Source organism: Oryzias latipes, chromosome 23, assembly GCF_053564925.1.
Source record: "Oryzias latipes strain Hd-rR chromosome 23, Olatipes_Hd-rR_3.1".
NCBI lineage: Eukaryota > Metazoa > Chordata > Actinopteri > Beloniformes > Adrianichthyidae > Oryzias > Oryzias latipes.
The window spans coordinates 1719040-1736048 of NC_136259.1; the positions used below are offsets into that span (position 1 = coordinate 1719040).

General features: G+C 45.2%; 1 protein-coding gene across 26 annotated transcripts in view; it reads left to right on the forward strand.

The window, feature by feature from the left end:
• Positions 1–17009, forward strand: part of lrmp (lymphoid-restricted membrane protein) — a 44864-nt gene that overhangs the window by 26337 nt on the left and 1518 nt on the right. For 5 of the 26 annotated variants that reach the window (XM_078941724.1, XM_023952292.2, XM_078941721.1 and 2 more), the window contains 18 exons: positions 991–1084; positions 1294–1450; positions 1842–1926; positions 5479–5525; positions 5602–5669; positions 5778–5920; positions 6437–6521; positions 6658–6712; positions 6806–6833; positions 7389–7529; positions 10205–10339; positions 10442–10583; positions 10957–10991; positions 11756–11818; positions 12144–12196; positions 13673–13771; positions 14800–14919; positions 16734–16885. In XM_078941724.1, coding sequence (XP_078797850.1) covers positions 991–1084; positions 1294–1450; positions 1842–1926; positions 5479–5525; positions 5602–5669; positions 5778–5920; positions 6437–6521; positions 6658–6712; positions 6806–6833; positions 7389–7529; positions 10205–10339; positions 10442–10583; positions 10957–10991; positions 11756–11818; positions 12144–12196; positions 13673–13771; positions 14800–14919; positions 16734–16885 — 1702 coding nt within the window. The remainder of the gene's footprint in view (positions 1–990; positions 1085–1293; positions 1451–1841; positions 1927–5478; positions 5526–5601; positions 5670–5777; positions 5921–6436; positions 6522–6657; positions 6713–6805; positions 6834–7388; positions 7530–10204; positions 10340–10441; positions 10584–10956; positions 10992–11755; positions 11819–12143; positions 12197–13672; positions 13772–14799; positions 14920–16733; positions 16886–17009) is intronic. The other 21 variants (XM_078941747.1, XM_078941746.1, XM_078941744.1 and 18 more) reach the window with 11 other exon arrangements.

A 17009-nucleotide genomic window follows, 5' to 3' on the forward strand; every position in this document is an offset into this window, starting at 1 on the left:
ATAGATACCATGTTGGTCACCATTTTGTGTTGCTGATGTGAGGGGCTGTAAGCTGGAGGGAGAGAGTAAACGGAGGTGGGAGTGGTTTCATATCACGCCAACAGTTCCTGCTGCTCCATAGAAACTATGTTCTAAAAGAAGAAGTTTTTTATTTGGGCTAAAAGCCACGTAATCCTAATGAAAAGACCACTGAGAACGCTTTTAAAAATGGCTAAAAAGCTGATTGGACTGGGACATAAAAATGCAAACATGGATGAAGAAGCGCCTGAGCGCTGCTCCATCTTTAGAACATGCATGCATGTTTGCTCTGCAGCCGGCGCTCAGCCGTGACTCATGACAGCCCGGCAGCTATTTGGTAAGCAAATGCTGGAGACAGAAATAAGCAGAGGGAGGATGCAGAGAAAAGAATCTGATGTTCAAACACATTTACATTTTTCTGAGAAAGGAAAACAAAAACCGGATATGGAAATGACTTCACTGTAAGCAGCAAAGCGCATTTCATTCAAAGTTCAGACAGAATTTAAAGGTCAACCTTTATCTTCTGAATTATGGTGATGCCGTTTTTAGCCACAGCCCAAAAAAACAGGACATAGTTTCTGCAGAGCGTCAGCAGTTCATTAGAAATCCACCTCTGACTGTTGACACACAGCGACCCGCCCCTCCACCCCCCCACGTTACTGCGACACCTCAGTTTGTGGCCCCGCCCAGCGGTTTTTCTACGTCACAAACACAGAATTTTCTCTTCTGCTTCTGATTCTCAGCGAATGTTCAGGAATGCAGTTTGAAGCTTCATGTTCTGCATACGTGTCATCAGAGAAATGCAACAGGAACATGTTAAAACGCCAAAGCCACCATTTATGAAAACGGCAATAATCAGAATCTTCAGTGCTTCACTTTTTCACATCAAACCTTTTTATCTTTTGATGTTTTCTCTCATCTTGCTTTGAGGTGATCATCTTTGCCTCTGCGATTTTTATCGTTGCATGTCAGAAAACGGCGCCTCTCGACGCCCACGCACAAGCTGTCGGCGTGAAACACCCCGAGGCGGACGCGCTCCCCGATCTGTCCCACTCTGAGGAGAGCGGTGAGAGCCCCCCCCGTCTGTTTGTTTCAGTTTCTTCTCTGTGCTCGACTGAAGCGCCGCCGCGTCCACAGCCGAACCCCGAGTGACTCATTTCCTCATGCCGCTTGTTGCACACAGACGGCTTTTCTCAAACTCCTGCGAAAGGCGGCGAGTGTTTGTTGACTCTGTTGAGGCGTTGGACCTGCAACCTCTCGGCCTGTGTCCTTCAGCAGATGAGGCCTGCTGGAGGCCAGAGTCCTCCTCCTGTGGAGCAGCACCACCTCTGAGACCATCATGTGAGCAGGAGCGCAGCATCACGTCTGCAGACGTGCGTCCACCCCACAGTGCAGCGGCCGACCCAGAGGAGACGTCCAGCCACGCAAAAAGGTACTTTGTCACGAAAACACACAACTTTTGTTTCTGTTTGCAACATTTTTCTGTGGATTTCATTCAGTTCAAGAGTCTTTCTTGCACACTTTGTTCACTGAGCAGAGGCCGTAGTGAAGCTGAAACCTCCTCACAGCTGCAAGTGAAGTTACCTTTTTCCAGAGTAGAACAACTTCCTGAGACTTTCCCGTATTTGTTAATCAAATGAGGGTTCTCTGGCCGTGGGAGGGGGCTCCATGGGGCTGATTGTCCTCTTCTGGGCTGTGCTTTGCATAAACACATGAAGGCTGCTGCTCGTCTTCCTGCACAGAAGCGGCTGCAGCCCCATCATGCTGGGCTCCCTATAAAAGGGCTCAGACGGTTTAACCCTTGACCTTTCGACTGCTCTCAGCTCCTGGCTGACCTGCGAGGAGCCCGAAGGAGACGAGGAGACGAGCGCCGCGGGTTCGAGCGCCGCAGATATGCGTCGTCACAAGGTTAGTGGCAGAAGGGCATCCAGCTTCCTCTGTTCTGTACCCACGGCTTCCTCTTTCGGAGGCGCTCTGCGGCCGCGGCGAGGCCGCTCTGAAGAGACGGGAGGTGTGATTTAAAGGAGAGGTGTTCTCAGTCCTCTGCAGCAACGGACAAACTCCAGACCTGAAGCTTAGACGCAGGGGAAGGTGCAGAAAGCCTAAAACCACCAACAATAAAGACTCGCTGCCATCTTTTGGGTGTTTTTGATGTTCTTATAGCTTTTCTAATGACATATTTGAAGGAAATTATCTTATTTATCAAACTATAAGTCACTCCAGAGTTGCAGATGCTAAAAAGATAATAAAGAAAAATTATGTATAAGTTTTATTTTTGGGGAAAACGTATTTAACAGGCTACAGAAACAGACCTTTTTATCGTGAAAGGCAAATCAGAATGAAAGATATAACAATAATTGACTAAATATCTTCCCGCTTCACTACCGTAACACTGATTCCTATGGAGCTTCATGAAACATGGTAGGAATCTAGTAAATTAGAGTTTTTCAGATGATCATGGAATAAAAACACGCTAACAAGCCAACTCCTTACATCACTTCCAGTCACTATGTCGGTTGAATTCTTCCTCTTCTGTCTCTTTGGAACAATGCCTCTCAGTCCACCGTAAGACTGAACGCCACGTCTTCTTCTTCTTCTGTGTTGCTGTCAGGAGCAAAGACTGATGCTCACCTGCTGTGGCCTGCAGTGGTTGCTGCTTCTTAGTTTTTAAAGACTCCCTTATAGGTCACATCCCTGACCAAACTATTCAACATCAAAAGAGCGACTTATTGCATTTCTAAAGCTTTCTATATTAAAATTGTTGTGACTCAGGAGCAGAAAAATGCAGTTTCAGGCGAATTGTGATGTAGAAAATACGCTGTGGCCCCGCCCCTTTCTGATCATCCACCTGCAGACCAACAGATCCATGAACGTCTTTGCTTTCCTGGTCTGAGCTGGAATCTGGATCAGAACTGGACGGATGGATGGATCTGATACTGCTGCCATTTCTGTTACAGTTGTGTTGGGTTGGGGGTGTGAGGGGCTGCAAGCTACCGGAAAAGAGAAAATGGGGAGCTCTCACTCCTGGTTGACGGGAAGGGGGGTGGGGGTCCCAGCCACAACTCTGAGGTGAATGACTTCTGAACTCCTGCTGTTTTTCTCTGTTGGATAAAAACATTAGAATCATAATTAGATCAGAGGTGATCGGGACTTCAGATCTTTTCAGCAGCAGAAGTAAAAGTTTCTCTTTTGAGAGATCTCACACATTGTTCAGGTGTTCCTCTTCAAAGAACCAACAAGTGGTAAAGCTGTGAGGTTTAACTCAAAAGAAGTTTCTTCCCCGACAACAGGAGGATTTGGATATATTCAAATTGTGTTTGGACATGGAAATGAAGGCAGCTCTGACGGCCTTTAGTCTGTGCTTTAAACAGGTGAGACTTTATCGTGTTCTCTTTCAGAATTATGATGAAAAGTGCTGCTTTGGTTCAGGGAACATTTACATTTTAGTGTAGGAACACCCCTCCAAAGAACTGAAATCATCTGAAGCTGAGCTCCAGGATTTTAGGTTTATTTCCAGCTGCGATCACTCGCTTTTATTATATAGTGGACGCTGACCTCCCGCCCATTGGCGGTATAAGATACCCAGACCCCCCCTGAAGCAGCAGGCGGGTCCACTTTTATGGGCGATCTGGGCTGAGTAACATAAACAGTTGACGGCCTCATTGGTTTAACTGCAGCTAGCAGAACTTTCCGGTCTTTGTGCGACTTCAGGACTCGGGTGGTTGTTGAGTCTCCGTTGGTTATCTTCAAACCGCGTGTTCTGCAAACCGTTGTTTGTTGACAATCCTATAGCTTTTATACCGGAAAGTAATGACGCCGGCGAACAGGAAGTGGCGCTTTGATGGATCATATTCATGGTTGTCCTGCATTTTGATTGGTTGGATGGTGTCGGATCAAACCGACGAGGAGGGGGTCGGGTGTTGTGCCGACTGCGCACATGGATGCACACATACAGACGGCGATGGCGGAGCGGTCTGTGTCAACAGGCTTTATCGGTTTGTGGGTTGATTTTTTTATTTATTTATTTTTCACAAGTCTCAAGTCAAAGTCTCAAGTCATGGCTCATGATGTCTAAGTTAAGTCATCAAAAGTCAGACGGGTGCAGACGGAGGAAAACAACTTGGAGCTGCAGAGGTGTGAACAGGTAGAGAGGTGGGGGCGGGGCTTAGACTCACAGTTTCCAGACAAACTATCAGCTGCTTCCTTTATAAAAAATAGTTGTCATCCATAAAATTAATTTACTTTATTGGGTTTACTGGATTTAAAGACAAAAACTAGAAAGGAGTCTGCATCAAAGTGAATTTGTTTCCATCATCTGAACTCTGGTGTTTGACAGACAGAAAAGTCTATTCAAGGTTGTGGAAAATGGACAAAAGATGACAGTAAACATCACACTCATAAAGAATTAAATAGTTAAATAAAAATCCTGACAGCATTTTGATCAATAAAGTATCACCAAATGAACCATTGTGATGTATGGGAGAAACCATTTCTTGCTAACACCGTAGTGTTTTGGCTCCCTGTGCTTTCATGTCTGTGGGAAACGGATCCAAACGGCTCTTTGAGAGGTTCAGGTTGCCGACCGCTGGTTTACTGGGATCATACATGTGCAGAGGATGTTTGATTGGGCAGTCTGCATGTCAATTACATGATGTATTTCAGTCAGTTGGCCGACAGCAATGTCTTTTAAACAGTGTTTTGGTTTATTTTTGATGAACTGCGATCTACTCACACGCCCTTCTATTGCAGCTTTGACGGTACCTCGATCTATGCTCTTAATCGAAAGGTGAAGAAAATACCTCAATGAGTGACAGTTGTGTGAAACAGAGTATCGTCTGCGTAACTGATGAGCTATGAGTGTGCATGGATGTTCAATTCAATTCAATTTTATTTGTACAGCCCAAAATCACAACAACAGTCGTCTCGATGGGCTTCGAAGTTGTTTTGGGTACTCCTGTCTTAAACCATAGCTAATCACAGACTTGCATTGTTGGAGTCTTAAATCTTTTGACATTTATCAATCACAAACCACGGCCTCTGCTATTTTTACAAATAAGGACGATGTTAAAGTTTGTAGCTGATTTTCTGTTGAGTCCGAAACTGATTCAAAAAGTGAAGTGAATAATTTATTGTCCTGGATAAACTAATTTAAATTGGTCTGAAGTGCCTTCAAATTGTGTTTTCTTTTAATAAATAAAGTACTCTTTCAAAAATATTTATGTTAAAAAGGAAAGAACCGGATGATTTGAACACTTGCTCCTCCAGATGGAAACTCTCGCCTTGTTCAGTTGTTTGAGTTTTGGCACAAATGTGTGCACACCGCCCGCCTCCACCACTTCAGACTGCTATTTATCCACACACTTCTCAAAGTGCAGGGCTCTCCACCATTATGTAAGGAATCAGCTGACTGCAGCTGCTGTCATTTCACTGCTTTTCTTCTTTCCACTTTGGTCTTTTCAGAGTTTGATCCGCGACAATTCCACCGAGAGACCAGGAGCTGAAGACGGGTGAGTGTCGGCATCTTTCACCTGCCGTGAAGGCGGAGGAAACGTCCCGCTGAAGGGTGGAGTTTGTTGTCTTTAGCTCCTGCCTGTTGCCTGTGGTGGTGGAGGAAGAAGAGAGCGCACAGGACACGGCTGCGCAGGCGGCAGGTAGGCGGAAAAACCCGCACGCCATTTCATTTTTTTATTTTCACTCTTACATCTTTAGCTTTTTTAGTTTAGCTTTTCATTTTTCTTCCCCTCTACAAACTTTTCCAGGCGTGAATCGCCTCCCCAGGAGTGAGAACCTCGTCTCTCCCAACAGCAGCTCTCCATCGCCAACATCCATCACACCCGACAACCAAACGGGGAGGAGGGGGAGTCGCTTGACCTCTGACCCCCCACAGCCAGAGGCTAACCAGGTAAGAAAAGGGAGTCGCTGTTAGGTGACCTGCATCGGCATAAACTGGAAGGACCAGAACCTTTTTTTTTCTAAGATCCGTATTTGTCGCCCAGATTGATTATTCTGTATTTATCCTGTTTTGGGTTTTTTTGTTCAAAACTTGATGAAATTGTGAAAATAATTCTGAAAATGTCAGATTAAATTTGAGGGTCATGCTGGGAGATTATTGACGGATGATGCCTCACAGAACCGAGTCCTTCTGTTTGCTACAACGCTGGTATTATTGTGCTGCAACCTGGATGTATTTACTAACTGAGCAGAAATGCTGTCATTCCTGCTATGCTGGCTTATCTGTGGGGGGGGGGGGGGGGGGGGGGGGGTTACTTTGATTTTGAACCCTTCCTGCTTCTTGCATCATCCTGGATGCAGAAGGTCCAGACGCTGCTGGGATTCTCCTCGTGTAACGACTTGTTTGCCGGAATGAAGGAGGAAACAACGGGACTGAAGGAAATGTTGGTTTGTTTTCTGCTCGCAGGTTTTTATGCGAAACATGTCTGCAGCCGTGGAGCACCGAGTGACGGATGAGCAAAGCCAAAGCAGCAGAGGTTCTGAGCAGGACTGTAAGCGTTTCCACGTTCTCTGATGAAAGGCACAAAAATGAAACGAAAGAGACATTTCACATTTCTCTTTTTTTGTTTCACTATTGCCCTTTTTACAGTGTAAAATAAATATATATTGATAAATTCTTACCTGCAGCTGAGACATCGGTGCTCTCTGACCAAAGTGATGCCTTTAAGGAGAAAAGAAACAGGTAAGATGAGAAATAATGACCTTAAATTCCCACCTGTTCATGTGTGCCTTCAGAAATGCGTCTCACTGACCCTAAAAATGGTTTTGTCTGCAGCTTGTCACCTAACGACAAGGAGATTGAGGTATTTGCAGCCATTTCTAAATCATGCTGTTGTAAAACTGAAGCAGTTAGATTTTAAATTAGAAAGTCGTTTTCTGACATTCCAAAGGCAGATTTTAAAAAGCAAACCACAAATTCTTAACCCTCCTGTTAAGTTACGGGTCAAATTGACCCGGGGACACCATTTCTGTTCCTCACAAAGGAACAAAACAGGAGGGTTAAGAAAGGACAAAGATCGTTGTTTCAAGAAAATTGGCCTTTTTTTTTCTCTGGCAAAAAAAAAAACTCTTAAGAAAAGTTTCAATAGCAAAATAATCTTTGAGAAAAAACGTCTAAGTTACTAGAATCTCTTTTCCCCAAAATAAGAATTCTTGGGAAGACTATTTTTCTTACCCCACTGGCAAACATTTCTTTGCTTTTTAAATGTTTTTAATTATAAGAACGTTTGACTTATTTCAACGGCACCTGTTTTTGCAGTACAAATGTCATTTTGGAAGCAGCTTCTTTAGTCGTTTGCTTCTGAAACATAAAGACTGCCCCTCCAGGGAAGGTCTGTAACAGGCCGTTCTTCCTCTAGGCGGAGTTCCAGCGCCTGTCCCTGGGGTTCAAGTGCGACATGTTCACACTGGAGAAGAGGCTCAAGCTGGAGCAGAGGTCCCGGGACCTCGCCGAGGAGAACATCCGCAAGGAAGTGTCCAGCTGCCAGGGACTACTGCAGGTCTGCGCCGTGGGGGGGCGGAGCGTTTGATTCGAGTCCCGCTCCAACTCTATTGTTTCTATTGTAAAATCCTCCCCAGTGGTTTTTGAATTATGATCAGCAGTTTCAGCTCAAATCGAAAAGTCTTTTTTTAAGACATTTTCTCCACATCGGCAGGAAAAGTTTGGGATTGTGGGTGGGACTGTTAGTGTGGAAGTTAGCCTAGCTAATTTCCCAGCATGCCTTTGTTTACACTCAAGCCCAAGCTAGAAAAATACAAAACGGCGAGTAATATTGGAGATATCCAGCCGCACAGCTTAGAGGCAGATGGCAGCTCAGACGAGGAAAACGCACAGGAATCTGGTTGTCTGCAGGTTTAGAATTGGAGCAGAGAAAGATGGATTCTGGCAGCAGCTGTGTCAGAAATCCAAGCTTTTTTAAACATCCACTTTGCATCTGCTCCTGATCCATTTGCATAAAGGAATACTCAGAAACACAGTTTTAATCTCAATCTTCTCTCTATATATACATGTTCTCCATCATGATAAACATGCTACAAGAACACGCAAAAAAACGACTTTTTATTGGACTGGGTCTTTAAATAATGTGTGTTTGGACTTTAGCATGCAAGACTTATTGGTTCACAAACGAGTGTCAAAGTTGAACTGTTGTAATGTTACAGTTTCTATTAAGTGATTTTAGGGTTGGGCGATGTCCCTTAAATTGGCCGTTGACGATGTTTGCTGTCAACCATCGGGATGGACGAGGATATCGTCGTGGGGGGGGCTATTTTTAATATTTCGGTCTTATATAATTGCTATTCGTTATTTTACTTTATTACTTTATTTATTTTATTTCCCAACTAATGACTCATCCGCAGTACTGAGGGAAATAACTTTAACTCATGTTACATGAGCGGTATGTGGGAGATTTAGAACTGCGATCCGTTCCGCAGCTCTAGGGGAACGGCCTACCGAACTCAGAACCGGGTCTAAAAGTGTGTGTCTGAGCAGAGGATCTTGAGCACACACACAGCGCTTTGGGGCGGTGTGAGCTTTAAAGCAGAAAGGCCGCTCAGTCCTTAGAAATCGTTCAAACAATCACGTGGATTTGTGTTTCGAGTCGTGTCCCGACTAAATAAAGGCTGATGTTATTCCCACATGTTTAAATGCAGCCAAGATGCAGATTGCAGCACCAGCCAAAGCTAATGTTGTTAGCCCGTGTTAGCATACTGCTAATTCTGGCTTCTTTCCAACTCCGTTTTTCAACAGAAAAAGCAATGACCACACGGATTAAAATTAAAACGATGAGCGAACAGGCGTTTCATAATAATCGTAACATCATTAAAAGCACGTTTAGAAGATCGTCTTGTTACAGAGCTGACATATCAATGTATAAAGCCCCTCGGCAACATTGTTTTGTATTGAATTGTTACATTCAATAAAGTTTGAGAAAAAAATAGCCGCTCGGCGGAACTGATATCCGCTTCCGGTTTTTCAAACCCTACTGCGCATGTGCGAATGATTTATTCCGACCAAAAGTGTGAGCCATGTGAAGGTTTTTTATATTCTGAAAACATTTTTCTGGAACCATGTACACTGTTGGATTCTAATCCGACCATTGATCCGGTCAATATATTATTCACATGTAACCGCGGCTTATGGTGTCGACTCGCAGCGTGGTGGGGGCGTGGCATCACGATGGTGTCTCTCCATCGGGATGTCAGTCACCCATCACGATGGACGATGGTATCGTCCATCAGCACAACCCTAAGTGACTTATAGCAACTGTGTTTCTACAAAGTGCGTCTTCCGTTCCATACAAACTCATTTGTCTGTACAACGCTTGCAGTCGGGTTTTTTCAGCAGACTCCTGGCCCATTTAAGTAGTTGCTGACCAAGAACCAAGAGGAATCTATTCATTTTTCAAACCCACTTAACAGCTTTCTGGTCACAGAGGTTGCTGGAGCCTATCCCAGCTACTGCCACACCTTGGACAGGTTGCCAGGGGCCACACACTCACCAGGGGACAGTTTAGATTCAGTCATTAACCTATGAAGCATCTTTTGGGACTGCGGGGGGAAACCAGAGTGTCCAAGAAAACCCACACATTAACCAGGAGAGCATGCAAACTCCACACAGAGAGATCCCAGCCGGGATTCAAACCAGCGCCTTCTCACTGTGAGCAGAGTGCTAACCACTACACCAGAGTTCGGCCCTAAGATGCAATTTTGTGACAAATCCACCTTCATCCAAGCTGGCCTCTGTTGGGTCAAAAAAAGCTCATCGACCTTCATAGTTTTGTTTCTGTCCAAACAAAAACACGCTGCGTCCGCAGCTGTCCAGCGTTGGTAGAACCGGAAACGTCTTCCTTGCAGGCGTCTTGTTCCCCAAGACACACAATTTTCACCTCCTGAGTTCTCGGACAACGACACTGTGGTGTGTGGCTGTAGCGCCACCTATGGCCATCGTAGGTCATTAAAGACAAACACCTCAGGGGTTCAAAGCCTTTGAATGGAACGCAACCAACTGAAACGAGGTCATTCCTGCAAATAAGACCTTTTTTCTTGGGCCACATTTATTATTAAGAAACATTACTTACGCTCATATCCATCTTTAACTTTGAAATGATGGCTGATAACTGTTTGAAATTTAAATTTGAAATTGCGACAGTTTCCGTGTGACTTTTCTTCTCAGGCGCTGACTCCTCTGTGTGAGGATGAAACCCAATCCATGGAAATCATCCAGAGGCTCCAGAAAAACCTGGACATTCTCATCCAGTCCACAAACCGGGTGTCAAGCCGCTCTGAGATGTTGGGCGCCATTCACCAGGTCTGCATCAGACGAACACTGTCTGTGAATAACTTTATGCCGGTCGGGATGGTGAACCTGCGGATTGAGGATCCAGCAGAGTTTGGTGTTTTTCCGTAACAGGAGAATCGTATCGGTAAAGCCGTGGAGGTAATGATCCAGCACGTGGAGAACCTGAAGAGGACGTACACCAAGGAGCACGCCGAGCTGCTGGAGCTCAGAGAGGCGCTTGCGCAGGGTGAGAGGTCCTTTGGAGGAGAAAAAGGTTGGAGCCCCTAAATACATACGTAATCGACTTCATACAGCTTTTTTGTCCTTAGAAGGTACTTGTTATTCCAGCTTTTGTACTGAAATTAACCAAATCAATCCAACTGTAAATTTGTTTCAACCAGAGAACTGGATGTGGTGATTCCCTCCCCCCTCATTAGAAGTATTTCTTGGTTCCAAGAGGCCAAAATCCCACAGACTTCTATTGAGACTAAACAGACTTTAGTCAATTTAAATGAGAATTACCATGAAAATCCACTCGTTTTGTAGTCATTTTACCAAATGAAAGCTAAACTCAAGGCTTTCTTTTACAGCTTTTGTGATAAATATGTACAAACATTGTTTGTAAAGGAGTAATTTTCTCTTTTCAGATAAACGGGGCATACCAATAACACGTGACACCAAGGTGAGTTTAAAATGTGTAGGTTTTTATAACATTGTCCATGTAGAAGTCCTTATGATGTCGTTGTTGTGTAGTTGGCCCATTTCTTCCATCTTTTTTGACAAAGTTCTTCTTGAGTTCTCATCAAACAGTTCAGCAGTTCCATCAAAAGCATTTCCTTCACAACCTTTCCCATTCCTGTGGTGTTGTCAAATCTGTCTTGAACCACTGTCTGGTGATTGCTTTCTTGCATGCGGCTTGAAAATTTGACGTAATATCTGTCAGTTTTAAGAACATTTTTAGATATTTTGCCCAGATAAAGAAATAAGCTTGTCTTTGGTATATTGCAGCCCAGGATCCTGGTGATGTTAGGGTTAATGGCCAACGAAGTGTGTATTCAGAAAATAACACACGCAGTGGAAGCCGGCTTCGTGAAGTGCGAAGCTCTTGTTTAAAGTCATGTTTGAGGTCCTTCAGCTCTTTTGAGAGTGAGGTTAGCGCTTGGAGCAGAACCTGTTGGTCGGGCTAGCTGCTGCGTTTTCTGTTAGCATGGCTACTTAGCATGGTTTTCCTCGTTTTCGCAGTTTTGTTGCGTTTTACCTGTATTTTTCAGACTCCTGAGCAGTTTGCCTCCTGACATACTCAGCTTGCAAATGTTTTATTTTTTAATTGCTGAATAGGAAGCCCGTTGCAATGGGAGCTCACTGTCCTTCCTTCGTTGCCCTCGGAAAACCCCAATGTCATTTTTAATGCTAACGACAGTCTTTCCTTCTGAAACGTCTTCACAGAAACCGGGCAGACGCGTTAGCATCACAGGCATCCCATTTTCATCATACAAGCACTGCGAAAACGTAAGAACCGCCAACCCTTTCAGTTTTCCAAACTGTCTGTTTAATCCCGTTTAGCTGCAAATTAGCTTAGCTAAAGGTTTTTTCACATGAAAACTGTCTCTAGAGTAATGTCCTTGGATGTTAGAGCAGCTTTTGTTTTGTTCACTTTTATCATCCAAAGTTGAAAGTCTCTGTGGTCAACCCCAAAAACAGCTGATTGGGATGTGGACGGCCTCCTCTGGTTCTACCGTTTGCCTCTGAGAGTCGATTCAAACTCGTTGGGAGCCGCTCCTGTTGATGTAGAACTTTTTCCGGTTGCTAAAGTGGAACTTCTCTGCTCCTGCAGGTCCAAGAAGAGCCAGAGGTTGATGTGGAAAGCCTGAAAAAGCGCTTCTCATGGTAGGTCCTGGAACCTGCAGACGTGTGTTTATGATGAACTCTGCTGGACGACTTACTTCCACTCCGCCATAAATTATTTTATCCAGTGATATTTAAACATAATCCCTTTACCTTTTAAAATAGTACTACATCTGAACTGGTTATAACTGCAGAAGTAGTTTATCAGGCAAGGTGGAAATCCACGGTCTTCATCTTCATTTTTACAGATGTATAACATGTTAACAGCTGTAAAACCTCACACTGAACACTTCATACACTTTTCCCATACCTACATAAACAAAACATGCAAAACTTTAACCAGATTATAGCCTGGGAGCATAGTATAATGTACTTTGATTTTGGTAAAGTAAAAGTGCAGGAAGCTCAGCTGGAGGCTCGACCTCCAGCTTTAATCGGTGTCGTCCATAAAATGTACAGGCTCTTTATTTTTAAAAAAGAGGACCAGAGTTCAGTGATAAAGTCTCTGCACCGCGTTTTTAACAACACAGACAGAAGTTGGAATAAACACACAGTATTTTCACACTGTAGGGCACAGATTAGAAAGCGCACCATCGATGGATGGTTTATTTTCTAAATGAAGAGATATATAAGGCACAATAATGGAGACAAAAGAGTGAAAGATAAGTCTGTCACTCACTTTACACAGTAATTCGAGAACATGTTAGTAACCTGCTACACGTTGGCCGTTTTAGGAGGATTAGAAATGTTAGCTGTGTTAGAAGCGTTAGCCGCGATTAGCTGCGTTAGAAGCATTAGCTGCAGTAGCGTATTCACGACACCTGTAACTCCCAACATTGTTAGTAACACGTAAAAATACAAGACATATACCATGTAAATGTTACTGTGACCGCGCTAACTCCCAAACCTTGTTGGTAACACATAAAACTACAGTCCGACACCGCTCCGTGTTAGCCGGGTTAGCATGTTTCCAGTAACTTTAACTCCCAGCTGTGTTTAGAAAAAACCCAAACTGATGCCGCTACAACAAATGTGACTAATTTCCAGCCTTGGTAGTAAAACCTAAACAAACCACAGTCCGACACTGCTACACGTTAGCCACATTAGCATTTTTCCAATAGCGCCTAACGTTTTTTCCAATAAAAACGCCCAAAGCAGAATAACGTATTGACGGAGCGCCGTGTAGTTCTCAGAACCACTTACCCATAAGGCTCTCTGGATTATAAGGTGCATTTGTGTTTTTTTGAATGTTTTAGTGGCTTATACCATTAAGTGCACCTTATAGTGCAAAAAACACAGTATATGAAATACAAACACTGCAGTTTGGGTCTCTCAAAAAACGGTTAAGTTTAGTTATTTGAAGTCTGAATTCTTTTTTGAAAAAAGCTCAAAGTGAGTGCTCATGAGCGAACAAAGATTGTTTTTAGTGTTTTTAGTGTTTTCACATTCTTGCCTCATTTGAACATCGGGTGCATGGCAGCCGAGCCTCAACGTTGTTGTGATCATGGTGGTTTCCAGGAACAAGGCGGCGAGGGGCGCAGCCCGCCACCCTCTAAAACGCTTTGGTAGCTCCGCAGCCCGGTTCGACTTTGAAGAACCCCCCGACCCAGCCAAGGGGTAAGGCACGCCGAGGAGGTGAACTCTCACTAACTTCTGTCGCTCCTCGCCTCGCGCAGAAAGACGGAATTAGTTCAAACTAACGGGACATTTTCATGGGATAGACAGGAAGACAGACTGGTTTTTCAAAGTAAAACAATGCAAACACTATACATTTATATTTTAATGCCTCAAAATGTTTTGAAATGCACAAATGTCACTTCATAAAAAGTCCCTCTCCAGTAATCTTTTGATCTATGTAAAAGCGTTCCCAGTATTCTCATAATTATAATTATTATACATTTTAGCCAAAATCTAACTGCTTGTTGTATTCTAGGACATAGTTTCTGCAGAGCAGCAGGAGTCAATTAGAAATTCACCTCTGAGTTGTGGGCGGGACCGTTGGCGTGCGGAGCAACCCCGCCCCCTTACCTTCCCTGATGCTGAGAACTATCTCTCTCCCGCTAGCTTACAGCCCCTCACACCCCCAAGCTAACATTAGCGGTGCAATAAGAACAGCAGCAACATCAGGCCTATTTATCCGTCCAGTTCTGATCCAGACTCCAGCTCAGACCAGGAAAACTTTGATGCTCTCGTGGGCCACGTAAAATGACATGGAGGGCCACATTTGGACCCCGGGCCTTGAGTTTGACACGTGTTTTAGGGTTCAGGGAGCAGTGAGGGATTTATGAAACAACCTTCAAATATGTAGCACTCTTCAAAATAGTCCTAAAATGAAGAGCCCATCCCTGATCGGGAGAAAACATCCCATTTGGATCGAGTCTGAAACTATGATCGGGCCCAATATCGGATCATGTGATCAGATCGGGGCATCCCTAATTTGAAGTTTTTTTTTCCATCAATGACAGCTTTTTTAATCATTATTTCTCTGGAGTTTAGTAAATTGGCCTCATTAAAAAAGTGCTGCAGCTGTGCTGTGACTCCCTCTGCCTGCCGCACACGCCTCGCCGCACGCCGTGTTGACGCATGCTGCTGTGAGAACGCAGGCGAGGAATGTGTTTGTGAATGCCTCACCGTGCACACCACAGGCCCGGCGAGCCCCGAGCAGTGGTCCAGGAGCAGCAGGAGAAGACGAAGGAGACGAAGCGGAGGCCCAGCATCATTGAGCTGGGCAACAAAATCAGCGCCCTCATTCTGCCCGTTAAGACGTTAGTCCCACCCTAAAAGACGGAAACCACACCCACCAGCCTGTGTCTCTGTGTGATGGAGGAGGGGCTTCCTGCTGATGATCCTAGGAATTCTAACGCCGCGTTCACACCAAATCTGCTGCTGAACAACGTGTTTATAAACCAGACGCTCCACAGGTGTGGGAGGAGCTACTGTCCAAAGTTTAGCCTCATCGCCACACGGCAGCATCGACTCTAGATGTGTTTAACACGGATGGCGTTGAGAGATCCGGTTAATTTCTTTTTAAATCTGTATGAAAACATACCCCGTCTCCACGTCTGCGTTCATGACATCATTCAGAGATTGTCGCGTTACGGCGAGCTTCACCGTCTGCTGCAGCAGCCGCCGTCACCGTGACCCACTTTGACGACCTGCTGTCCCGCTTTAGTCAGAGGAAGAAATGCAATTAAACTCAGGATATAATAAGAAATAAGAAAACATCGTAAAGTTTAGGACAACTATCAGATTCTCCTCCATCTTGGTTTTAGACACGCCTTCAGAGGCCAAAGCTGAGTTCCTGATTGGTTGACGTGATTCTTCTCCAGAGTTTAGATTTATAAACGTATTCAGCCAAGTTCTCATTGCGCCCCCTGGAACGTACCGTGGCTGGATCACACCGTTAGTGCGATTCACGCGGTTCTCGTGTCGGGCTTCCAGTTTTAATGGTAAATAAATGTACAGACGACCAGAGTGCTGCAGCGTGGGTGCCGTGGATTAGCAGCAGCACCGTTTCAGAGTTCAGATATCTGAACCTTTTGACAAAGCATCGCGACAATGAGGAACTGTGCTTTTGGCGTGTGACGTGTGGAAGACTAGAGACTAAATCCACCAGGAGGAGAATTTGTCTTTGATATCTAGACATTCAGTGTCCCATTTTCATCTTTTTATTTTTTCCCTTCTTTGATGAATGCGGGACAGGAAGTCATCACAGAGAGGAGGAAGTAGCGCTGAAGGCGTCCGTCATGCAGACGGTGCAGCTCGCCGTCCCGGGAGAACCTCTGAATGATGTCATGAACGCAGACGGGGAGACCTGATTACCTGATCTCTCCACATCATCCGTGTCGACGCAGTCATGCTTCCATGCAGCGAGGAGGCAGGAAATGTTTGACGTTGGCTCCGCCCACACACGTCAGTGTCACATTTATGGACACGTGTCCAGCAGGGAATTTGGCGCTCATCAAGAGAGACACGTCGACAGGAATTGGACGTGCCAATCGTGTTTGGTGTGACGCAGCGTTGAATGCTTTAGAGGTCGTCGGCGTTGAGTGACGGTTCTAAACGTGGCGGAGGAATCTCCGGCGCTTCATCACAGGGAGCCATGCTGGTGCTGCTTCTCTGGTCTTCAGGCTCGGGGGGCTTCGGTTCAGTCCAACCTCTCTCTTCCAGTGTTTCCTGCAGCTGCTCCCTGGATCAGTGAGGGGTCCAAAACCCCATTGGGGGGTGCATGGAGCTGGGTTCTGACTTGCTAACGGGTTCTGCCTCCCTCACAGCAACTCCTGTGTGTTGTGAGGACTCAGGTGCCTGGACTGTCTGTGGTCCTGCTCATGTCGTCTGTCCATCATCTCCACGCCTGCTGCTGTTTCTCTGGATGACTGACTCTTGATGGGGGGGGGGGGGCATTTTCTTTGTCTTTAATCTTCATCTTATCGCTCGCACAAGTTACCACAAATGAAAGAGCCCCGCCTCCCTGTAATGAGCTCCCATCACGCCCCATTTCTGGTACCTTGGCTCCGCCCCCATGTTTCTGCTGATGCCGGTGTAACCTTTTTCTTTTGCCGCTGTTCTTTCCTTCCAGTCCCAGTCCTCCCTCCACCCCCACAGTCTCTGATCAGAATCCGGTGCAGCCTCCGACCCCCATCCCGGCCGCCTCCAGACGAGCCTCTGCGGTCGCCCCCAAAGCCAGCAGGGGGGTCTGGCTGTGGCTGGCCATCATGGTGGTGCTCGCAGGTACGGCTGCTTCATGTTATTAAGTCTGTTGTTATAAAAGCCTCTGAACCAAAATGGAAAAGATGAAATGGCTGATCAATGTGAGAAACGTCTGGAAAGACTGAATCTGTTCAACATTTTAAAG